The 25,204-nt window shown below is 36.4% G+C and overlaps 2 protein-coding genes and 1 pseudogene across 7 annotated transcripts; 2 read left to right on the forward strand and 1 right to left on the reverse strand.

Annotated features, from left to right (window-relative positions):
- Positions 1-1,697: 1,697 nt before the first annotated feature.
- On the forward strand, positions 1,698-6,113 carry LOC127791588 (hydroxyisourate hydrolase-like; annotated as a pseudogene).
- Positions 6,114-9,349: 3,236 nt separating this feature from the next.
- LOC127801139 (beta-glucosidase 11-like) lies at positions 9,350-14,885 on the forward strand. Of its 3 annotated transcripts, XM_052336013.1 has the most exons (13): positions 9,359-9,633; positions 9,823-9,886; positions 11,124-11,179; positions 11,735-11,810; positions 11,907-11,978; positions 12,373-12,460; positions 12,559-12,817; positions 12,998-13,113; positions 13,252-13,472; positions 13,627-13,661; positions 13,744-13,831; positions 14,118-14,208; positions 14,472-14,884. In XM_052336013.1, the coding sequence occupies exons 1-13, from the start codon at positions 9,493-9,495 to the stop codon at positions 14,701-14,703; spliced, it is 1,539 nt and encodes a 512-aa protein (XP_052191973.1). In that variant the 5' UTR covers positions 9,359-9,492; the 3' UTR covers positions 14,704-14,884. The 3 variants fall into 3 exon arrangements, 2 of the variants coding, with proteins under 2 accessions (XP_052191981.1, XP_052191973.1); XR_008022966.1 differs by lacking the exon at positions 14,472-14,884 and having other exon boundaries at positions 9,350-9,633; positions 13,627-13,656; positions 14,118-14,177; XM_052336021.1 differs by lacking the exon at positions 12,373-12,460 and having other exon boundaries at positions 9,358-9,633; positions 12,657-12,817; positions 14,472-14,885.
- Positions 14,886-15,453: 568 nt separating this feature from the next.
- Positions 15,454-24,804, reverse strand: LOC127801154 (E3 ubiquitin-protein ligase RFI2). Of its 4 annotated transcripts, none has more exons than XM_052336059.1 (6): positions 24,270-24,804; positions 19,564-19,730; positions 18,235-18,293; positions 17,061-17,086; positions 16,598-16,922; positions 15,454-16,312 (listed from the first exon to the last, which is right to left on the reverse strand). In XM_052336059.1, the coding sequence occupies exons 1-6, from the start codon at positions 24,409-24,411 to the stop codon at positions 15,868-15,870; spliced, it is 1,164 nt and encodes a 387-aa protein (XP_052192019.1). In that variant the 5' UTR covers positions 24,412-24,804; the 3' UTR covers positions 15,454-15,867. The 4 variants fall into 4 exon arrangements, with proteins under 4 accessions (XP_052192019.1, XP_052192011.1, XP_052192002.1 ...); XM_052336051.1 differs by having other exon boundaries at positions 15,454-16,252; positions 16,598-16,982; XM_052336042.1 differs by having other exon boundaries at positions 15,454-16,258; positions 16,598-16,982.
- Between the last annotated feature and the right edge of the window lie 400 nt (positions 24,805-25,204).

The following is a 25,204-nucleotide window of genomic DNA, read 5'->3' on the forward strand; positions in this document are numbered from 1 at the left end:
ATCCATGATGGTCTGAATTTGTTTAAACATTTGGTTTGCATTTTGGTGACGACAGAACTGGAACTTCTAACACCAAACATGATTTAAGCATGGTTAGATTAAGTTAGCAGCTTATAAATAAAATTATACAAATAATATGATTTATTTAGTAAAAATAGTAATGAACTATAGTAAATTTTTTTATAAAGTATCACCGTCGCTTCACCGACTGAGGTGATGGCGATGTCGACGACGACGGTGGCGATAGTGATGGGAGACGATAAAGGTAGGGTATAATTGAAATTATGTATTTTGTTTAAGGGTAAATCGGACATTTTGTTGATCAATGCAATAAGCTTTTGGCAACGTTTTTTAAAAAGTTAAGAGGAGTATTTGTCAAATGTCGGTGAAAGAGTTTTTAAACTTAGTAGCGTTTAAGCTATTGAATACTTGTCAAATACTTAACAAAATAAGTATGACAATTTATAAGCTAAATGAATTCATACGGATAACCCAAACGTCCCTAAAATAAGAAATTCTAATATTATTTTTGTTGGCAGTGTTAGGGTATCTTTTTAGTATTGGGCATTTAAAAAATGATAGGATAAAAATAAAGACAATTAGTGTAACATAAAAATAAGCAGAGTAAAAACAAAGAGAATGTGGTGAATTTAATATTATATATACGTTACTTTTTGTTATCGAATAAGACTTGTTAAAAACAGCACAAGATTTTATATTTTAATACAGACTTTGTCTGAATCACGTTGTCTATGCGATACAATCTCTCTCTCAAAGATTATGTACCTCATCATCAAAATCTTGATTTGTTTTTCGTAATAATTATGTTGTTTTCCATAATAACAAATAATTGAAAGTGTAAAATCTAAATCATTAATCTTCAACTAAATCCATTGAGTTCCATCCTGTAATTACCTAAGAGGATGTTTGGCTTACCGATTTTATCCACTATAAGCTATTAAGCAAAAATTGGTAAGGTGTTTGGGTGCACCTCACTAGTATTTAAGCTAGATAGTTTAAACACTATTACCAAAGCATTTTGCAAAAATTAAGGAGGGGGTAGCTTTAGTAAAACGTTGTTAATTTATAAGTTGTGTTGATTGATCATTTTATTATTTTATTCTCATCTTTTTTGCTAATTTTTAGTCATGCCCTTATTCTTCAACCTCTGCCTCCTGTGTCTCCTGTTGCCCCAACTCTTCTTGCTGCCACTGTCGGCCATCACCATCAACCTCACCAGCAACTTCCTATCAACCATTACCCCTATCGGCCGCTGCCCCTATCGTTTCCTCCGTTGACTATCGCCCCCATCTACTTCAACTTCTTCTATGTCGTCGATCGTCTATCACCTCATCGGTCGTTGCCTATCGTCATCCCCACTCTCATCTCCTCCATTTGTGCTTCTCCTTCATGTTACCATTGTCTGTGTATATGTATATATATATATATATAACAACAATAAACATATATACACATATAATAATATATATTATTATTATATATAACATATATAAAAACATATAATAACATATTTATTTTTAAACACGTTATTAGTTTAAATCTTATGGAACTTTTAAGATTTATATAATTTAGAAGTTAAATAATTTAAAAATTATGAAAAAAAAAGGGTAAGTGTGGGATACAATTAGATCCCACACCCAAAATCCAATTATGGAAGTGTGGGATACAATTAGATCCCATAATTAGACCCCAAATGATCAATTGTCACGTTCGGGAACCATGAAACAGTTCCCACTCCAACTCAATCATGCAGTCGTTCTCAGTAGTACTAGCTGTGGGGGGTCGATTGTGAGGGCAAGCAAAACCTCAGACATCTCAGACCATCATCATATATGGCGAATCTCTCGTTTCTGCTGCTATTTCTTCTGCTTATAAGCTTTGAACAACTGGTCTTTTCCGCCGGTAAATACAGCAAGCATGATTTCCCTTCGGACTTCGTCTTCGGTTCCGGCACCTCTGCTTATCAGGTTACTTGCTTTCTTCTTCTTCTTTTGTTTTTTTTCGAAGACGCTTCGGTGCTGTAGTGTTTTAACTCGTTTACATTAATTTTGAAACCTTGATTGAAAAATTGAAGGTTTGCATATGGCGATGAATTTTCTGTAGTCTACTACAAAGACTGGACATTAGATTAACATAGTCAAATGATGGATTCATGATTATGAACTCTCATATTTAATTTTTGAAGTTGGTTGAAAGTTGGAGATAAGAGGCATAATTGATATTTTAATCAGAAAGGGATTCCAGTCGATTAGGTTGAAGGGGCCAAATTTGAAGAAATGTCTGAATTTGAAGAACGAACGAGAAGCAGGGATATATCTTCCCAAGAACTTCATGGTAGATACTAGTTAATGCACAAGAAAATAGGACTGCAACATAGAACATAATAAAAGAAAGGACAGAAAGAAAAGAAGTATTTGTTGGTTTATTTTATTTATTTATTTATTTTTCTAATTCTTGCTATTCTGCCTCTCGATATCTGGTCATAAACTCAGAGCTCTGTACTGCAGAAACTAATGAATAAGGAACAAACAGAGAGCATCAACGTGCTTCATTGCATAATGGGCAATGAAGAAATGATGTTTTCAACTCTTATTCGCTCCATGTAAAGTCATTGTGAATGCTTAAATTGGTTCCAAACTGTGATTACAACAAACGTCCTAATGGTTAATTTCTGTGTAACACATGTACAATTTTTTGTACTGAAATTAATTGCCATATGGGTCCACTAAATCTTTCAGGGAGTATGCAAGGAGGGAATGGAGACATAGCGTGTGATGGGTACCACAAATACAAGGTGTCTTGTTTCATTGTTTTTTTCCTTTTTTGTTTCCCTTTTTTCACTGAGGTAGGATTTATGATGCATGGCTGATTCTTATCTCCATGCAATGTTGTTGAAGAGCTGCTATAGCCTATAGGTGGCAGATTTTGTTATTCAATATACTAACACCCCCCCACAAAAAAAAAAAAAAAAATTCACGGTGGCCTTGGATATGAGTAAGAGGGAAAAAGAATAACTCTTTCTATTAAAGGAGATTCAGCTCTAATTATTGCTTGCTTGATGAGCATTACCTATGCTTGCGACAGACCAGTTTGCTTCTTGATTGTCAAAGAATTAAATGAAGTTACAAAATCCATTCTTACAACATTGGCTGACTTGTAGTAGTAAAATTTGGTGTTTTTTCTCCTCTATTTAAAAGAATCACATAATTAAGATACACCAAATCTTAAGTTGGTCCTTGTTTGTGCTCTAAAATTTAAAATTATTACTTCACGTGATTATTCTGATTTAACATGTATCGCATAACTGTACATATTGTTAGCATATGGTCCATGTGTGATTTGGAGCATCCACCCATCGCAGGAAGATATCCAACTCATGACGGAAACAGGCTTGGGAGGCTTATAGGTTCTCTATCTCATGGTCAAGACTTATTCCTAGTAGGATCACCAATATCTCATGTTGCCAAATATGCAAGAAGAAAATCTTGGTTATTTTTCTTATTGCATTTGCTCATTCTCTTTTTTCAGATGGAAGAGGACCTGTCAACTCAAAGGGTTTAGAATATTATAACAATCTTGTCAATGAACTTATTAAACATGGTATAGTAAATGTTATGTACTGTTTCATTAGCAATTTTAATTTATTAGTGCTCAAGAAAAAATTAGCCGAGCAATTTCTTTCTTATATAAGCAACATAACAAGCTCATCCCCCAACACTTTAAAAATGTGTAGATATCTATCTATTGTATCAAGGTGCCTTGGTAGCAAAAATAAGGTTACTCCTTTATGACCTGAAAATCACCGACTCAAGTTGTGGAAACAGACTCTTTGCAGAGCAAGGGTAAGGCTATGTATAAAGACAAACTTTGCAAAGCGAGGAGGCTCGCACGCTAGGGATGCCCTGTTTTTATCTATCTATCGTATTTGTATCTTGTCAACTTTGTCAAGCAGGGATCCAACCACATGCTACATTAACACACGATGATATGCCTCAGTCTCTTGAAGATGAGTATGGAGGATGGCTTAGTCAAAAAAATGCGTATTCTCCTCCACTTATTTTTATTTCTACTTAACTCACTTCTTACAAGACACGTATGACATATTCTAATGATTTTTCCTACTGAGGTGCAGGAGAGACTTCACTGCATATGCTGATGTCTGCTTTCAAGAATTTGGTGATAGGGTTTTGCACTGGACTACTGTGAATGAGGCTAATATATTTGTTTTAGGCGGTTATGATTATGGGATAACACCTCCTCAACGATGCTCTCCCCCATTTGGACAACAAAATTGTTCTAGAGGCAACTCCTCATCAGAGCCTTGTGTTGCTGCTCATAATATCTTACTTGCACACGCCTCGGCAGCAAAATTGTACAAGAAAAAGTACCAGGTATTGCATGACTTAATAAGAAAGGGAATCAACTAATCTTTTTCTTTTGTTTGACTTAGCTTCAGCATTGTAAGCCAAGCTATATATTTGGAGAATTTTTGTCCCTAATATTTTATTCTGTATATTTCTTTGAACCTGTATTTTTCTATTGATTCTGGTGATGATAGTAGTAGTACACATAAAATGTTCTACATTTAAGGTGTAAAATATTTGATACAGGAGAGGCAACATGGATACATAGGAATTAACATCTACACTTGTCAGCTTGTGCCATATACAAATGCAACCGAAGATTTAATTGCAACTGAAAGAGCCAAAAGCTTTTTGTTTGGTTGGTGAGTCACTCACTATCTTAATTAAACAAAGTAACATATCTTCCTTAAGCTTTCTTCTCTGGTTAGGGTAGGCAAAAGTTTTCATTGTATAAAAGTGAAGCATTTTAGTTTTCTTCTAATTCCTGTGCAGGATTGTTCCCCTGGTATTTGGAGACTATCCTGAGATTATGAAGAAGATTGCAGGTACAAGAATTCCATCCTTTACCAAATATGAAAGGAAACAAGTCAAGGGCTCAATTGACTTCCTTGGATTGAACTATTATGTCACATTTTACGTAAAGGACAATCCCAGCAGTCTAGAAAAAGACAACATGGACATAAGTGCAGATATGGCTGCTCAGACAATATGTATGTTACTATGATTAATAAAAAGTTCAATTGCTTTACTTTCAAGTTCTATGTACTTTCTGCTCACTAAACTTGATTGAGTTTCCTGATTGGCTCTGAAAGCCTCTTAACTCAAATTTAGCTTCCTGTGAGTATGAATAACCTCTCAACAATTTCAATTTTATATTTCTCTTCTACTTGGTTGAGCCAAATATGGCACTCTTTAGAGAGAGTTTTGTACTTATGGATCCAAGTTGTCTCACTGATTATTTTGGTGGTTGTATATTTGCAAGGTGGCACACCATCAGATGAGGTCCGTTCTGAAGAACAAATGCATAAAATTGGTTTTTACTTGTCAGACTTTCTTCATTGTACTGATCACAGTTGTTTGGTTCAGTGTGCAGTTACACCCTCAGGTCTCGCAGGAATTTTGGAGGACTTTAAGCAATTTTACGGCAACCCACCAAATGGTCTCTCTCTCTCTCTCTCTCTCCCCCCTCCCGCGTTAATAAATGTTAATAGTGCTGGAACAAGCATGAAAATAGGGCATTTTTTTTATCCAGTTTCTCATTCCATCCTTGAATGTTTCTGGGATTCTGCAAGAAGTTTCAGGAAAAAGCACTCGGGAATTGAATAAGTTTGCATCTCAAAGTATGTTGAAAAGCATCAATTGTTGAGATCTGCGCAACTTGTTTTGACAGGTCAAATGACACGACGAAATTCTACGCTGAATGACAGAACAAGGGCGGAATATTTGCATGTTTTTATTGGGAGTGTGCTTGATGCTTTGAGATATGTTTGTCTCATGTCAAGTAGGGATACTACTGTATATAAGTTCAATCCGGCAGCATCTGGCTTGATCTTTTTCCATCATATGCTGTGTAGTTACATCATATGGCTTCAGCATATATGTACTTCTGTTTAACCAAAATGTTGGTGAATTTGATAACTCATAATCAATTTTTTCAATAATTGCACAGCTAGAGTTTAAAAGATGTGGTTCACGAGTGCTTCATGAAATAACTGATCCCATCTGGAGTTCTTGCATTTACATTTATATTTTCTTCAATAGTTTGGACTTTCATGTTGTTTCTTCTTTCTGATAATTTTCAAGGAACGGATCAAATGTTCTCAACTCCAGTGGTCATTCGTCAATTTATTCGAGTTTTTATATGGCTACAAATCAGCATTTGGCTTGTACTACGTTGATTTGGAAGATAAGCATTTGAAAAGATATCCTAAATTGTCATCACATTGGTACTCCAATTTTTTGAAGGGAAAGAATTCCAATCTAGATGGTACTATTGAAGTTGAGAACATATCGTCCCTTTCACTGTTTCATTCTGTTAGTAATGCTAGCTCATTGGCCCATATGAGATAAATGATGTTAAATTATTTACACAAGGGCTTTCTTTTGTACAACATAATTAAACATGAACTTTCCATCTCAAGGAGATTGTTCCTTAATCATATATGGTCTGTATTTTGTAGGCTAAAGGCATACCTAACCTTCTCACCTTTCATTATTTAATCATTTTGCCCCCTTAAATTAAATAAAGACCTATTAACTCCCTCAACTTTCAATTTTAAACCTATTATGTACTTCAACTCCTAATTTTGTAATAGCTACATACCTTAGTGCAGCAAGCATTGCAGTCTGTTGTGGGCCCCACATTAACCGAGCCAATGGAAGTATGCCTCGTGTCTCAATCTGCAAGAGAGGGAGAGGGTCGGCGACGGATAGCCGCTTCAAACGATCGAGAGATAGTGAGAGAGACCGACAGAGAGAGCGAGAGAGAGGAAGAAGATGACTGCTGATGATGGAAGAGGAAGACGACCGCCCGCCTTCCTAGTTGTTGGATCGACCTCGTATGCCATAGCGCCGCTGCCCACCCAGCCCAATCGAAGCCATCCCAGACCCCAATCGACGCCTGCGCCACCATCTCGACTCCATAGCCGACCACCTGCACGAGGAAAGCGAGCTAGCGAGCGATTGCTCGCCTTCCACGCCGTCGGCTTAGATCTGCCTGCCCCATGCCCAGTCACTGCTATTGACTGCCCCCCAACCCCGGTCAACGCCTTCCACGTCGCTGACGACCATCGACAAAGAAAGAGCAAGAGCAAGAGAGAAGCAACGAGCGAGAGATCGCTGGCGAGAAGGAAGGAAGAAAAGATGAAAAAGGAATAAGAAGATATGGTGTTGCACGCACCTCAAATGCATGTGTAATACACGCGCTGACCCAAGTATTTACCCATTCAAAATTGGAAATTAGAGAGAACTAATAGATCCTTATTTAAGTTAAAGAGGCAAAATGGTTAAATGATGAAAAGTGAGGGGATTGAGTATGCCTTTAGCCTTATTTTTTTATATTCTCACCAAATATTATTAAAATTTTGGTGTGTTTTTCATTTTGGTCACCAAACTTTAATTCTTTGTAATGTAATCATAGAAGTTTAAAAAATTTTGTAATGTGATCACATATAAGATTTTTCTGTCATTCTATAGCCGGAGTGGGTGACATGACATTGATGTGACAAACAATAAAAATATTCTTTGACACGTGACATTCTGATTAGTTATCATTACATAATAATTTTTATTATTTGTCACATCAACGCCACGTCACCTATTATGCCTATAGAGTGATAGAAAAATCTTGTATGTGACCATATTATAAAAAAATTTAAACTTCTATGATCATATTGTAAAGAATTAAAATTTAGTGAGCAAAACAAAAAAATGCACCAAAATTTAGTTGTCTTTAGTGTGATTTACCATGCTGCTGGCGTTGTGCAAGAAGTTAGGCATGTAAATGTTGACCTTTCATGTTGATTTTTCATTTAAAACTGGAGAGGAGGAGAAGTTTGTAGGAAGGGACCTACAGCATCCATGGATACTGAGACACAAAAGGGTTCGGTGTAAAAAACAAAGAGGTGATGTAAAAACAAAGTAGAGGGTGTGATATCTAACACCACGGGATGTCACATCTAAGATGTGGTGTGTAAATCAAAGGGGAGGGGAGGGGGTTGCGGGGGAGGTGGGTAGTATTGGTACCCTATAATTTTCCATGTAGAAAATATGGGAGCTAAAGAGTAGTCTATGTATAAAATTGTTGCAATTTAAAAGTAACTTATTGTAGAATTTAAATATTTTTACAGTATGTCTCGTTACATAATTACAAGTTTTTAAATAAGTATTTTGACCTAATAGCCCTCTATCTTTTTAGTATTAGGGTATTAATAATAATATTAATAATCTATTATTAATGATAATTATAATATATCTTTTTAATATTCTTTTAAATGTTTTCTCACCGTCGCTGATGGAATTAGAAATTATATCACCAATCACGTGTTAAAATAATGATCTTTTTTAACTTAAAATAATATTTACATATAAATTTTTTATAAAGAACAATATAATTCATTTAATAAAAAAATCACTAACATGAGCTGTAATTACAAAAATTATCATTCATAAAAAAATATAAAAAAAAGGATCATTTCTTTTAGGAGTACACTTTCACATTACTACTCCACAAAAATTACCGAACACTTATAATAATAATTCACAAAAGCTGTCAAAAGATAAATTTGACTTTCGAATTAAATTATTTCAACCTTATTAGTAGTTATTAGCCGGAACAGGTTCATGAATGACAAAGGAGACATGATATGCCGTCCAAATAAATTAAATTGTCACTATCACCAAGCAAAATTAAAATAAAATTTGTCACTATCAACAAAATTCAGAAATTTAGTTACATGATAATTGTTATTTTTTTGAAATGATCGTCCTCGTATGATATCATGTGCTTGTATTCTTAATTATATCAAATGAGCTAAATTATAAATTGAGCTTTTGACTTTTGCGTAAGACGAAAATCGAACTCATAATCTACCGAATTAATCATGATATATTGCCCATTCAACCGCTTAATTTATGTTTTGATGATGGTAATTGTTATTTCTTGTTCATCGTAACTCCCGAGTGATCTTCCATTTCTCCGAACTTTCAAATTATATTGGATCCTCGGGTACTCAGCCCCAGCCTACCCTCTGTTTGGATTCTGGAAAGAGAAATAATTCTAAAATATAAAATATCTAAACAAACAAACGGAGTGTTAATTCTGTAACGAAAATAAATAAATATACTAAAACCATGGTACAGACAAAGAGATCCTCCATTTCCCCTAATTGCTGTCTTAATCAGGTTTCTCTAGTTTTCCAAAGCACTCTCTAATCAGCTTCGTCAGCTTCCCAAACACGACCTAAACAAAGAACCGTTGAAGGTCTAGTCACAAGGTCCTGACGCAATATTAATTTGTTAATATAATGGAGTAGCTGAATGTGGATTGCCACTTTGCCAGGGCGAGCAAGCAAGCAAGCAATAATTGTGAGATCTCCGACGATCAAATATGGCGAATCTGCGGCTTCCGATGCTATTTCTTCTGCTTTTAAGCTTTGAAAAACTTGTTTTATCAGTCGACGCCGAGAAATACAGCAGGCGTGATTTCCCGCCAGACTTCGTCTTCGGCTCCGGCACCTCTGCGTATCAGGTAATTGCTTGCTCAATTATTGCTTACCGTCATTATTATATTGTTTTCGTGTTTCTTCAAGAAACAAACATCAGAGAAATTGTAAAATAGGACAGAAAATGGAGGAAAATGCTGTGATGTATAGAGATTGATCTTGTGCGCGCGTGTGTGTATACATGATTACTTGTATACCTGTGTGGATAATGACAGTATGAGGGGGCGGCATTTGAAGATGGAAGAACACCGAGCATTTGGGACACTGCTACTCATTCTGGTCACTCTCTTCTTTACCTTCTAATCGTTTTGTTTAATTTTCGAGTCTCTCTTAAACAAAACTCCACTTACATTAATTTTGAAGCATTGATATAAAAATTTGAAATTTTTATATTGTGATAAATGTTATGCATTCTACTAATAAACATGGGAGATTAGATGATCGATCGTAGTCAAATGATGGCCTTCATGTTCATATACTTTATTATTTAAATGTGAAAAGTTTGAGATAGAAGGCGAAATTGATATTTTAGTCAGGCAGGAGATTCCAGTTATTAAAGCAAGAAAGGATCAAATTTGAAGAGATGCAAAAACAGGAAAAAAGGATTTGTTGGTATATTTTATTTATTTATTTTTTATTCTTGTGATACTACCTCTTGTTTTCTGGCATAAACTAAGAGTCATGTAATGTGGAAAATTAATGATAATGTGTTAACAAAAGTTAATAGAGATATTTGGATCTTTAGTAACATTATTGTTATCTAACAATATAAGTTAGGGTTTATAAACAACTTAATTCTGAACTTATATTTTTGACAATAAAAATATAAAAAATATTACGCTAAGAATTCACCTTTATTTCTCAAGTTTTTGAGTGCTCTATAATGGGAAATATATATATAATATAACTACTCTTAAGAGTGTATTTATATTATTCATCATTAAAGTTTTTAATTTATTTAAAAAAAAAACTTGAGAATTGACGTATCAAAGGTTAAGTTTTCTCATCACTAAATTATGGATTCACGTTAGTTTAACTCATATTCATTTAATTTGAATATCAGCCTATTAATATACATTAATTCTTATAAATTTTTGAATATTATATAATAATACGAATATATCTTAAATTAATTTAATATAAAATAAAATTCACAATTAATATAAACCCACTGAATAAAAACACCTAACATAATTAACAGATGGGGAGCCACCAAAGTTGCCAAATTTCGGTCACTGATCTATAGCTCTCCGTCGTGGAATCTGTACCCCAAGATCATCACTATTTGAATGTGCTTAGTGCTTAACATATTCAATAAAAAGTCAATCAATTGCCCTATTAGTTAGGGTGCGCCATGCGAATTAACATGTAGTTGCATCCAGCATCCATGAGATGATGATTTATTGTACCCCTTGGTCACAATAATTCAGCAACACATGAACTGTTGCAAAGATTTTACAAATACACAATATCTAATCTAAAACTAATTGCTATTTTTGTCCGTTAAATCTTTCAGGGAATATATATAGAGGGAATGGAGATATAGCTTGTGATGGGTACCATAAATACAAGGTATATCTTGCTTCATTGTTTCCTTCCCTTTTTTCAATATTGAGATTGGATACATGATGCATGGCTGATTATTTCCCCTATGCAACATTGTTGAAGAGCTATTACTATTTGAGGTGGCGGATGTTGTTATTCATTATTGCTTCTTCCTTGTTTCCCCTTACGCGGTGGCCCATGAATTTTAGTGTAAAAGGGAAAAGGAAGAAGTCCTTTCTATCAAACTAGATTCGAACTCCTAACTACTGTTTGCTTGATGAGTATTACTTATTCTTGTGATAGACCAGTTAAGTCTATAAAATCCATTGGTACAGGATTTGGCCAACTTGTAGTTGTAATATTTGGTGTTTTTTCTCCTTTAAACTCATAAAGTTGCCAAATGCTAAAGTTAAAACTTTTCCTTCTACGTGCTCCAAAATTTAAAACGATCATTTTTGTGCAATCAAGCAGTCTACTTATTTATGTATTTCACGTGATTATTCTGATTTAACATGATTTGCATCATTGTACATATTGTTGGCTTACGGCCCATGTGTGATTTGGAGCGTCAACGCATTGCAGGAAGATATACAACTCATGGCGGAAACAGGCTTGGAGGCTTATAGGTTCTCCATCTCATGGTCAAGACTAATTCCTAGTAGGATCTCCTATATCTGATGTTACGGAATGAGCAAGAAGCAAATCTTGGTTCTTTTTCTTGTGCAGTTGATCATTCTCCTTTTTATTTTTGCAGATGGAAGAGGACCTGTCAACCCAAAGGGTTTAGAATATTATAACAATGTGATCAATGAACTCCTTAAACATGGTATAGTAAAAATTGTCTATTGTTTGGTTACCGATTGCAGTTTTGTAATCCTCAAGAATATATATATATATATATATATATATATTAGCAAAGAAAAATGTATTTCTTATAAAAGTAATGCTATTTATTTAGACTGGAGAAGAGTAGGTGATATTTTTTCACTAGGTAATGAAAAAGTGCACAATAAACATAGATACTTGCACATTTTCATTGTCAATTGAAAAAATGCCAACTAAACTGAATCTAGATAAATAGTATTATTCTTCTTATATAAGCCACAAATTTTACTCTTCTTACAAACTCCACTTTTGTATTTCTAGTGACATTTTAAAAAAAAATATATGTTTTATCTGTCTATCCTATTAGTACGTATCTTCTTAACTTTGTCGAGCAGGAATCCAACCATATGCTACATTAACACACGATGATATACCTCAGTCTATTGAAGATGAATATGAAGGATGGCTTAGTCGAAAAATTGTGTACACTACTCCATTTCTTTTTACTTCTACTTCATTCGCTTCTTACAAGACATGTATGATGACAAATTCCAATGATATTTCCTATTTGTGAGGTGCAGGAGTGACTTCACAGCATTTGCTGATTTGTGCTTTCGAGAATTTGGTGATAGGGTTCTGTTTTGGACTACCGTTAACGAGGCCAATATATTTGTCTTAGGTGGCTATGATTGGGGAGCCATTCCCCCTCAACGATGCTCTCGCCCATTTGGAATATGGAATTGTTCAAGAGGTGACTCCTCGTTAGAGCCATACATTGCTGGTCATAATATATTACTTGCACACGCATCAGCTGTACGATTGTACAAGAAAAAATACCAGGTTTCATAAGTATACTCAATACTCTACATTTATGTTTATTGGTTTTCTCTGAGTCCTGCTTCAACAATTTTTGTTTGTATTTATCATGTTCAACTGTTGTTTTATGTTAATTCTCGGGGTCATGTAAAAGGCACCACAGAAAATGTTCACTATTTAGGGTGCCAAAATGTGATGATACAGGGCGTGCAACATGGATCCATAGGAATAAACATCTATACTTTTCACTTTGTGCCCTTTACAAATGCAACAGAAGATGTAATTGCAGCTGAAAGAGCCAAACGTTTTTTTATTGGTTGGTGAGTCAAGAACCTAACTTCATAATATGGCTTACATGCATCTTAAATTTTTATATGGCATATAGTGGCAGTGTGGAGAAGTTCCTTTCACTGCTTATTAGGCCAAGAGAACTTAATTTCCTTCTGATTCATGTGCAGGATTGTTGACCCCCTGGTATTTGGAGACTATCCTGAGATAGTTAAGAAGCATGCAGGTACGAGAATTCCTGCCTTCACCGAACATGAAAGGGAACAGGTCAAGGGCTCATTTGACTTCATAGGATTGAATCATTACATGACATCTTATGTTACGGACAAGTCAAGCTCCCTAGAAAGGAACAGCAGTGATTTCTTTGCAGATATGGCTGTACAGATGATGGGTATGTTAGCCATACTTGCTGAAGTTTGACTTTGATTGATTGTGCTTCCAAGCTCTGTTTATTTGAAAGCCTCATACTTGAATTTTGGCTTACGTGAATATCTGTAAGACTTGATTGCCATAGATCTTAATTGTCTCACTGGTTCTTTTCGTAGTTGGAGATGTACATGGGGACACACCACCAGGTGAGGTGAGAACTGAAAAACAAATTCATAGAGTTGCTTTTCATTTCAAAGGATTTATTCGTTATACTGACACTTCGTCTGATTCAGTACCCATTTGAACCCTCTGGTCTGGCTGGAATTCTGGAGTACTTCAAGCAATTCTATGGCAACCCTCCAATTCATATCCATGAAAATGGTCTCTCTCTCTCTCTCTCTCCCCTTAAAATACAGTGGTGCCAGAGCTAGGCTTATTTAAAGAATTGGGGGGCTAATTTGGGATAGAGATGGCCAAATGAAAGATCGGCATAATTGTTTATTGAATATCTAACTTGCACTTTAGTGTTACTCATTCCATTCTTGATTGATTTTGGGTTCTAAGACTTGGGCAAAAAAGGAAAAACTTGAATAAGTCAGATTCTTATAGTGTGTTGAAAATCATCAAACCGTATAATTTTGAAATGTCCATGCCTCTTTTTTGACAGGTCAAAGGACGCAACGAAATACAACACTGAATGATACGGGAAGGGTGAAATATTTACATGGTTATATTGGGAGTGTGCTTGATGCTTTGAGGTATGTCTCTTTTACTTTATGGACTTGAATAAACTAGACCTAACCAATAGTTTCCAACTTGATATGAAGAGTAGCAACATGGCATGCCTTCTGGTTTCGACATATGATGAAAATCCAGTGGGGCAGGGCATAGTATGATCTAAAAGAGGATAAAAGGAAATTGATTTGGTCTGGTTCTGTGGTTTACAATCTACAATTTGGTTTTCTTGTATCTAATGTGGTTATTGTCATGTTCTTGTTCGTTTCATTTGACAATATCAAAGGAATGGATCGAATACCAAGGGGTACTTCCAATGGTCTTTCCTGGATGTATTTGAGCTGGTGGATGGCTACGAATCAGCATATGGTCTATACTACGTAGATCTAGATGACAAGGATTTGAAAAGATACCCTAAACTCTCATCACATTGGTACTCCAATTTTTTGAAAGGGAAGACAATCAGTCTGGATTTTACTCTCAATATTGAGAAGAGCACATATCATTTTTCTCAATAATCAATAGCAGTTTACTTGTATGACAAATGATAAGTCTATAGCAGGCTCGTAGCCTTAAACTCTCTATCTATTTACTGGATACATTGTGGTGTAGAATTTGTTACTTGAAAGATCTTTTCACATAATATTGTAAATTTTTCACCCATTATGTTAAAATGTATGCGAGTTATATCAATAAGTGGACTGCTACAATGCCCTTGGGTATCGATACCCAGGGTGCTGTGTAAAAATAAGGGTGTGGTGTAAATAAGGGTGTGTAGTGTAAAAAGAGGAGTGACGATACACTTCAAAGGGGATGTAGTGTACTTCAAAAGAAGTGCGGTGTATAAAACAAGGAAGGAGGGTGCAGTGTGTAAGAACAATCGGGATGTGGTGTAAGAGTTGCAATATAACACGAAGGGATGCAATGTAATTTAGAGAGGAGTGCTGTGTAATAAAGAGGGGTGAGGATATGGGTACCGCCAGGAACCCTAGAATTGCCCTATCAATTAAGTGATCCAACATATCCTCGTACAAAATTAATTGCAGGGTAGATGCTATTGTTATCATTTCTCTTCCTAAATGAATAGGAAAGCCCCTTCATTTGTTTTGGTTTAGGGGAAAAAAAAGAAGACGAAAGAAATAAAGAAACAAAGAGTCACACAGAAGCTATAAAGTTAAAGTTACTCTTAGTGAGATCAGCTAAGAAAGTTAAAGTTAATGTTGAAAATGAAATTCCTATACAATTTTTATACAGAAAACGTTAGCAAATCATGTAGCAAGCATTAATATTTCGGCAATGCATTTAACCATTCATATTTCAAATATGGATTCCCTCCCGTTAGTTCAGGACATCAAAAATTTGCTGACCTCTCTCGCAGAGGAGGGAGAAAAACCCGATGACAGCTACACAGCTCACCCATTTCAAATTCTAACCAACAAGCATATAGTACATCTATATGGAGAAAGCTATATGGGTAGCAGGCTGCCACGGCCAAAACGGTATCACAGTTTATCAAGCTATATACCAAGATGAGTCTGGTCAAAATTTACAGGAACAGAATTTCTTATCTGTTACCATACAGATTTGCTGGATAAAGAGTTGAGCATTCAGACGGTTTATATGCAACAACTGAGAGAGCAGGGTATATAAGATAGAATTTGCAAATGGCACAGCAGGTGCTTTCAAGACCGGTGCCTATGCCCAAGGTTGCCAGACCTGTTGCTCGCATCAGAGGCACCGGAAGCATGATTAAGCGGACCGGAAACTGAGTACCTGCCTAATGAGATGGCTGCTAAATGAGACTGGTACCTTTCCCATGCATGGATATGGCTCAGCAAGAAATTTTCTGCTTCATGCGGGTTCTGGAATGATGGGGCTGGAGCAGGAAAGACAAAGAAGCCTCCATTGTGACCGGATTGAGAGATTGCTGGCATTCCTACGGGAAAGCCCCTTGGACCGTTGAATATCCTGGCATCAGGAACCATAGCTGAAGGCATGCCCAGGGAATTGCCTGGTTGTGGCTGCTGATGTATAGGATGAGAAGCTTGAACTCTTTCGTGAGGCTGGCTGTAGCTGCCAGGATGAACAACTGGTGAGTAGAATGAGCTAGCACCTCTAGGATAAGAACTACAAAAAAGATACGGCATACATGTATTTAGTACAGAGTTATCCAAGAATTAAGATGAGCACTCAATTTAGCACAGTAATACAATTGTATGACTTTTTTTTTTTTGTACAAAAGATGACAAATATAATTTGCAGCCCCTCCGCAATGACAAGGAAGAAGAGTGGTTGCTAGCAACATCATTAAGATAAGAAACCAGGATAGATGCTGCAAGCCATGTTCAGTGCAATGAAGAAAACCAAAAATCATTCATATTGCCTGCTTTGGATTTAGCAAGAACAGCTTACCCCTGACCATAGAAAAATGGCTGCACAAAAGCTCCGGATCTTGTCATAGCATCATAATCATCCCTGGTAGATCTGAGAGTTGCAAGAGGAACTAGAGCCTGATCAGTGTGGTTAACATGCCTGCTGTTTATGGGGAAAGGATGGGAGTGATGACCCCAACTTTGCTGTTGAATATCAGTTACTGGAAAAGTATGACCAGAAAAGATTTCATTTTGTCCAGGTATGCCATTCCATTGATGATTGAAATTCAGATCTTCAACATTCTCATTGGTGTTTGAGGAAACAGATGGAATGGATCTGACGTACGCGTACGCGACATATGGAGCTACAAATGACACAGGCGTATGTTGAGCAAATAAGGCATTGTATCTCTGTAAGTTATGATCTGCACCCCAATGGTCCATTACGTTTAGTTGCTGAGGACTACTGAATTTTAATCAAGAAATAGAACAAAAACACTTACATATTGGTGATGGAGATTCCACTGCCCTGAGAAAAATATATATTAAATTGTTAAAAGGCAGTAATAAAGATGAAACCATGGAAGAGGCATTAATAAAATGATGACACAATGGAGATTTTACTTTGAGCAAAAGACTATAGCTGCAACAAGATTATAGCATGAGCAAAAGGCATGTGTTATGTTTCCATCATTTTTGTCTATTCAGTTACAGATTCATGAATCTGTAAAAATGAACAATGGGAAGGATGGAACATAATTGTGATAAACCACTTGGCAATTTCTTTGGAATCAATTTTTCAGAGAATACCTGATTCAAATAGTTTCCTGAAAATATGCTATCTTATGCAAATTTTCTTTAAAATGGCTCCAGGAACCACTTTCAACAAATCAAGTTTCCCTACTGTTTCTCAATCTATATTTTCAAAGACAGAAAACAACTTTCAAAATGAGAACCAAAAAGATTAATATTTTGAAAATGTCTTGAATCCGACTCATTAAACCAGTATTATCCAATAAAAGAAATAAATTAATTTACAAAATTTCAAATGTGCATTATGCAAGGATGCATTGTTAACTGCTTCCTCAATTGAAGGTCATCACCTATTCATTGCTTATCATCTATTCTCCCTTAAACCACTTTCCAACATAAATCTGCTTAATGATCATAAATGTACTGTAGGACATTGAACTTTCACTTCCTTGCAAGATTTAGGTAAGCAAACTAAAGCAAAGGTACTTATTTGGACAGGAAAAATCTTTGTGGAGCAAGCAGGTTGTTTTCTTTAATTGGGCAGAAATTTCTTGAGCATCACATGCTAGCTAAGTGAACCACTATTGAATTCAGTACAGTCCCTCACGTTAACATGAGAACTCGATTCAACACAGTTATTTTTCAAAGAAGCATGTCAACCAAATGCATTCAGATTGAGCCTCCAAAAGCATGAATGCTGACCCCATACCACCAAAAAAAAAAAAAAACAAAACAAAAAATACACACAAAGTTCATTCAGGGGGCGGGTGGAGTATAAGTTTATAAATGGTTTATTGACTAGCACATATAATGTACAACAACTGGTATCTCAATTGTTCAAGCAGCAGAAATCACACAAGTTGGCATAACTGTAGTGAAAAAGTAACCTCCTATGTGATACCATGCAGGGAAAATTGTGCATACCAAAAGGATGTTTGAGCTTGAGCCACTCCACTGAATGGACACCAATGAACTCCAATTGGCTGCAAGAAAAAGTAAAAAAAAAATGAACTTCTCATAATTCATTAGTCAAATGTGTTTGGAAACATAACAAGTGGACATCTCATCTACACATTCACGATGCAGTGTCTAAAAAGTGCGCCCCCCCCCCCCCCCCCCCCCCAAAAAAAAAAAAAAAAAAAAAAAGCAAAAAAAAATCTACTGAGAGTCTAAAAACTGCAGCTCAGAGATATGAGTCAACAGATGGCAAGATTATGGTGCACTGTTCATCCCATTTCTTGAGCCTAATATTAGCTATGGTGAACTCATATAAATTGCATACAAGTGCACGAGGCTCTACTTTTCCAGGGATCAAGGGAATGTTGTATTTGCACACAGCCTTCCAACTTGCTTGTTTTTCTTTGCAAAAAGGTTGAATCCAAAATGGCTTTGCTCTCATTATTTCTTTCACCAAATCAATAAGCCCCATGTACATCTATGTACTTATTCACTTCTCTGCCCACATGACAATACAAGTCACTTCTTATAATGATTTTCTCTCCTCTAGGTATTCCTTGTACCAACCTGCTTAAATCCTCTCAAAATTTTATTTTGCATCTCCTCTCCTGACCTAATTTGTGGTGCATATGCACTAACAGTATTCATAGTCTCTTCCCCTAGAACCACTTTAGCTGCAATAATCTTGTCTCCTATTCCTTTCACATCCACTGGCCCATCCTTAAAGTCTTACTAATAATAATCAACATTTTATTCCTTTCATGACATTATCTGAATACCAAAGTTTATATCCAGACTCCAAACTTTCTAGCTCTCGCCCCAACCCATCTCTCTGTTGGAGGCACACAACATTAATTTTTTCCCCTAATCAATATATCCACCACTTCCATAATTTTTATTGTCACAATCTTAATGTTCCATGATTCTTAATCTATGATCTTAGACTAACTTCCTTACTTGCATATGTCCATGAAAATGCAACAACCTTTTCAAATTTAACACTACATCCAAATATCAATGCAACAAAGCTAGCTCATATTTCACTGTACTCAAGCAATACAACACATTGCTAAAATGGGCATGCCTCAATAATTTTCTCATTTTGTAGAATTGACTATATTTGATCCAATGATTTTCTCAACATAAAAATGTTTTATTTTATAGTAAAGTCCATACCAGACTGGCCAAAAATGTTCAATGGCTAACATAAAAAGTTTGGTTGAAATACATCCCCGCCACCCCCCCCCCCCAAAAAAAAAAGGAAAAGTTGCAAAGAAAAGTAGGTTTTGTACTCACCATTTCATAATAACTTAACTGATAGGGATGCTCATCAGGATGCTCCATGTGAAACTCAGGAACTGAACATGTGGAGCCACTTGCATATAACCAGCGACCTTTCTCAACTTTACGACAGTTAGGGCATTGCATTGCTCCCTTTATATTAAATGTTGAACCAATGCAATCTGCATAAAGTAGCACGAGGAACATAAGCATAAACCATTTACCAAAATGACATCAAAAATAATCTCTAGATGGTTGTCCAAATTTGCATGGCAGTACAACATGTAAATGCAGAGATAGCTCATTTAACAGAAATATGGTAAGAAAAAAATCTTATCCATCAAAGTGGGTTTAGAAAGTGAATCTATGAAATAAATCATGTAAATACTAAATATGGTGCCACAAATCCATGTATGCAAATGCAAAGGCAACACAACTCCATGCAATAATGTATATACGGCATCATATCTCCATCTAATGGAGTTCACTAGCCAAACCAAAAATAACATGGGTTGCAGACCTGCAGTAAGAAATAAATTATCATAAAAACAAAAAGAAAAAAGAAAAAATAATAAACCCAACAAGTAAAAAGAAAAGAAAAAATTACAAAGTTGATCCTGTTGGTGGAGAGTCTTATGGGTGCTTAAGCAAAGGTTGACTAGCAATGTTCATCAAAAAGGAAAAAACAAATGTTGACTAGCCATATTAAGACTCAGGTTCCTAGGTCAAGTTTTTCTACTCTATCTTATCTAGGCATGTTTTAGCAGTATATTGCTATCCCACTAAACAAAGGCACATGGTTTAATTCCTAATTGAGAAGTAATTCCGTTGAATAGAGCACCAGGTCAGGGGCATCTGGACACCAAAAAGAGTTTTCAATTTCCAAAGAAATGCTGTCCACGTTTATTTGAAGGGGGCAGATTCTCTACTATATTATATTAACTCATAACCAGATTCTCAGTTGGAGATACTAGGCTAAGTAGAAACTGGGAGAAGGCAGAAGGGGAGGGGTGCATACACAAGACTCGCCCACTTTAATTAGGTAGGCCTCAGAGATTTGTTATCAACAAGCTAGGAGATGAAGCTTGAGCATGAAGTTCTTGAAGCCAAAGAACAAGGATTCAAGGGTTACTAATACTAACAAAGCCACATTTTAGCCGCTAACAATTAGCCTAGGAAATTTTAGCATCCCTACTTCTGTGTCCATGTATGAGAAGTTCCATAGGATTTGTATTCACTGATTTTAATCATACAAGCCATCAAAAGTAGCTGGCTCTAGACAGAACCAAGTTCAACAGAAAACATGGGACGATCCAAGGTAGTCAGGGGTGAAGGGCACCCTTAAGGTGCTCAAAAGCACTTTCCTAAGCAAGTAAGGCACTAAATTGACAAAATATATATATATATATTTAAATAAAAAGATAATCAGATTATGTATATCAGACTTTTAAAATATTCTCAAAAATACAAGTTCTTTTAATAATGTTCAAACAAATAACTTAGGGATCTTTCAAAAAATGGCTAATGTTTAAACAAACATCTTTGGTATCCTTCAAAAGATTATATTGCCAGGCTAGATCCTTTTTCTACACTTCAATTTCTTGTAGCAATACAAGAAAATACAAAAAATTACAATATATTGTAAAGCAAATAAAGAAAGAACATAAACTAAATTAATTGCATAATATAATAACCATCAATAGCCTAATTATAAGCCCAAAGAAAGAAGCATACAAGAACTCAGACAGAAGAAACATAGAGATTGGGTGTCAGCTGCATAACTAAGCCACAAACCCTAGGCCATCAGAGCAGCAACCTGGAAGGTTAACCATAAGCCCTCATGTGCTATGGGTTATTGACGAGTGACTTCACTTGTCAGAACCCACTTGACACATGAGACTTCTAGCCAACCTCCAGAGGATTTTCTCCAACTCGCCTTCTTGTGACCTATATCATGGTAACCTTTCCAATTACAAAGAAGAAAGAAGAGAGAAGAAATGGTGAAGGCAACTTATGGTGATCACATGAATAGTAGCAACCAATCGACAATAATCTTCTTTCTCCCCATTTTGCTTCTGTTTCCCTCTTTGTTTTTGACTTGTAAATGCCTAATTTAATTTTTAAGGGGCAATTCTTCTTTGCTTTTTGCTTTTAATTCTTTATTAAATTAACATTTTTTTTTGTTTTGTATGCAACTAGCATTGGATTCTGGATTTTTACCAAAGTAGTATTGGATGTTCTCTCTTATTTGAACCGGGGGCCAAGAGAGACGAGCTAATCTAACTAGCGGGTCTCTCTAGCTTCCCTTTGCCAACATTTAGCAAAAGATGCTAACTGTTCGGCTTAGAAAAGACATTCCCGCTAGTCGAACTGGCGGGTTTGCTTTGCTTTGCAAAAATTGATGTGTTTTAGACCCGTTAGTTAGACCAACGAGTCTCTCTCAGCCATGTTCAGAAGCCATTATGCTACTTTAGTAAAAATCAGAAAACCAATGCTAGTTGCGTAAAAAACAAACAAAAAAATGTTAATTGAACAAAAACTTCCCTTGCTTCTTCTAGGACAAGACTGGAGCGCCATCCAACAGTTCTGTCACTTACTTCTGCAACACAGCCAGTTCTTGGGGAGCCATCTTGTAAGGAGCCTTCATAGGGGATTTTGCACCAGGAACCAAGTTTATCTTGTGGTCAGTGGCATGTCTAGGTGGCACATTCTTGGGGAGTTTCAGTGAGCATTACATCAGCATACTTGTGGAGTATCTAAGCTCCTTGATCAGGCACGTCCACCCATTTGTATGCTTTATTTCCACAAGAGCCACTAGATAGGTTGTGTCGCCTCTCTTCAAACCTTGCTCAACTTGAATGGTTGAGATCATGCTAGTCTTCTTATCATTTCTGGGCTTGTTCAGTGCCACCAATTTTGCAGCAGAGATTGGACTCAGATTAAGTTTGCAAATATGACTTATTTTTCACAACTAAACTTCTACTAGTGTCAAAACTGGAAGGTAACATAACTTCGTTTTTTGTCAGTCCACAGCATGTAATTGCATATATATTCCTATTTAAAAAATCCTCATTGAGAGCCTTGAAGCCCACACACATCTGCAGTGACCCATCTTATTTTGGAACAAGACTGGAGCATCATTGGGAGCCTTGGATGGTTGGATTAGACCACTGTCCAACCACTTTTTTCAATTGCTTCCACAACACAGCCAGCTCTGGTGGAGGCATCCTGTAAGGAGCCTCGCATCACAAACCAGGTTTATATTTTGGTTAGTGGCATGTCTAGGTGGCAAGTTCTTGGGGAGTTTCAAGGGCATTACATTAGCATACTGGTCAAGTATCTAAGCCACTTGATCACACACTTCCACCCATCTGTAAGGCTTTTTTTTCCATGAGATCCACCAGATAAAATGCCTGCCTCTCTTCAGACCTTGCTCAACCTGGATGGCTAAGATCATGCTACTCTTCTCATCACTTCTTGGCTCGTTGGGTGCCACCTATCCAACAACACATGACTGTTTCTCCTCCATGATCAGCATGTCTCCTAGATTAGGCATCAATGCACCCTTTGCATGTTGGAAGAGGTATATGCCTGGGATGATGCCAAAGTCATCCAAACACACCACCATTAAGTTTAGACTTCCCTTCCATGTACAGAGGGTTACTGACACTTCTGTAGCCATCCCATGCACATTGGTAAGAATTTACATTCATATTTGAACAAGTACTGGCGAAATCCCTATTGACCTACAAATTTTTCACATGAAAAATTTTGGGGGTTGTGCTCTGATTTGCTAATTTTCATCAAATTTTTCATGCTCAAGAACACAAACCCCAAATTTTTCATGTTTTCGTGTGGAAAATTTGTAAGTCAACTGAAGATTTCACCAAACACTTGTTCAGCTCAAGAAATCCTAGTCTCAACCTTGCAGCTAAAAAACCCCCTCAGTGAATCCTTGAATTTTTAAGTCCCATTTACATACCAATCATGAAACACTGTCCCAATCATCTCGAGAGAATTGCTCGAGTGCTGGTTGAATCATGTTTGCACTGCCTCAACTACAGTAGTTTTTGGTGCTAACCCTAGGTCATTTATGATAAACAAGATTAGACCAGAAAATTTGGCTTTGAAAGAATAAAGAAAAGCCCTCACTTCTGCCATCTTGTCCCAATAGCTATGCTACAAAATATATTTCACAAATCAGTTAATATAATCATATCATAACCAAATGAACTATTTTTCAGCTTTCCACCAGTTGGTACTGACCTTCAAGCTCGTCTCCCATAAAAAAAATTTCACAACCCCTGCCAAGTTCTTAACCTTGCATTTCCATAGATAGAATTCGCACTCAACATTGCAAAAATATCCCAATCCACAGAAGAATCACATTCACATTCCATATACGCATTCAATCATAACAAGAACAAGGGAAAATGAAAAACAAAAAAGAGGAAGAACCGCGGGGGCGGGGAGGGGGGAACACGGGTATCTCAATCAGACGTCCGACAAATTAACTGGAGTGGCTAAGAAAGCAGAATCAGTGCGACATTGGCTGTCTAAATGCAATGCAAGTGGCATTATGCAAAAGGAAAGGGAAAGGGGGAAAAGTGATCACGCCGGCAAGCAAACACTAGCCAATTCATGATTTCATTTGAAGAGCAACACTTTAGAAGCGGAAAAAACAGTGAAGAAAACAAAGGAGAGGGTGTGGTTTTACTCACCGAGATGGAACTCGTGGCCACATTGAAGCTTCGCTGTCGACCGGGCCCCTCTATCGGTGACCAAATCGAGGCAAATCGTGCACCGAACGGAGTTGTCATAGGACTCCGGCGTCGTGCTCTTGCCGTCGTCGGGCTCACCCATAGCATCAGCCTTCTCCCTTGAAGCAAAACCAAGCAGCGGCGGATTCTCCCGGAATCAGCGAGAGAATTCAGACAGAAATGAGAGAAAAACAAGTGAAATTGGTCACGGCTCGTTATTTGCTTTTCCTGGGGGTCTATCCGTAGTGGTTTTTCTCTCTCTCTTCTCTTCTTCTCTTCTCTCTCTCTCTCTCTCTGACCTGTCGCGAGGTTAACGTGGTTGGGACCTTTCACAGGGGCTTCCTTGCTGCCATTCGTCGAATAACCAATCATATGATCACATGATGATGGCTAGTCGATCGATTGCCGGTCGGGCACTCGGTGGGCGATGTCTATATTATCGTAGTATAGGACTCTGCCCTATCCTCATTAAATTTGGCGCTTTTGGATCACCCCTTCTGTGCCGCTTCTGTTGTGCTCTACTGTAATCTATATATATAATATATATTACGTTTTTCAGTTTCAATTTCAATTTTCTTCCCACATAAGGTGGTGTATGTCTCGTCATTATGTATATTCTTGTAATTTATTGTATTGTAATATTACATTGTGATGCGTCGTAATATTATGTAATAATATGCTTTACTTATTACCTGTTGTTGTGTTGTAATATTACATTGTATTGCGTATTTAATTACTCTCCATAAAAGATCATCATCATATTGTCATAAATAATATGTTGTTTTATAATATATATCACCTTATATTATACTTTCATTTATCATAAGATGTCATGCTAATGTAGTGTGCCGTTATTCTTACATTCTATTATTGCACATTTAATTTACTTACCATAA

Source organism: Diospyros lotus, chromosome 1 (genome assembly GCF_014633365.1).
Source record: "Diospyros lotus cultivar Yz01 chromosome 1, ASM1463336v1, whole genome shotgun sequence".
NCBI lineage: Eukaryota > Viridiplantae > Streptophyta > Magnoliopsida > Ericales > Ebenaceae > Diospyros > Diospyros lotus.

Excerpts from the sequence above, each read along its gene's own strand:
- LOC127801154 (XM_052336033.1), bottom strand. The coding sequence starts at position 24,411 with ATGGGTGAGCCCGACGACGGCAAGAGCACGACGCCGGAGTCCTATGAC. Across the intron at positions 16,983-17,060 it reads GGAATCTCCATCACCAATAT|ATCATAACTTACAGAGATAC; the intron begins GTAAGTGTTTTT and ends ATTGGGGTGCAG. Across the intron at positions 16,313-16,597 it reads CCATTTTTCTATGGTCAGGG|TTCTTATCCTAGAGGTGCTA; the intron begins GTAAGCTGTTCT and ends TCTTTTTTGTAG.
- LOC127801139 (XM_052336013.1), top strand. The coding sequence starts at position 9,493 with ATGGCGAATCTGCGGCTTCCGATGCTATTTCTTCTGCTTTTAAGCTTT. Across the intron at positions 9,887-11,123 it reads GGACACTGCTACTCATTCTG|GGAATATATATAGAGGGAAT; the intron begins GTCACTCTCTTC and ends TAAATCTTTCAG. Across the intron at positions 14,209-14,471 it reads AGTGTGCTTGATGCTTTGAG|GAATGGATCGAATACCAAGG; the intron begins GTATGTCTCTTT and ends ACAATATCAAAG.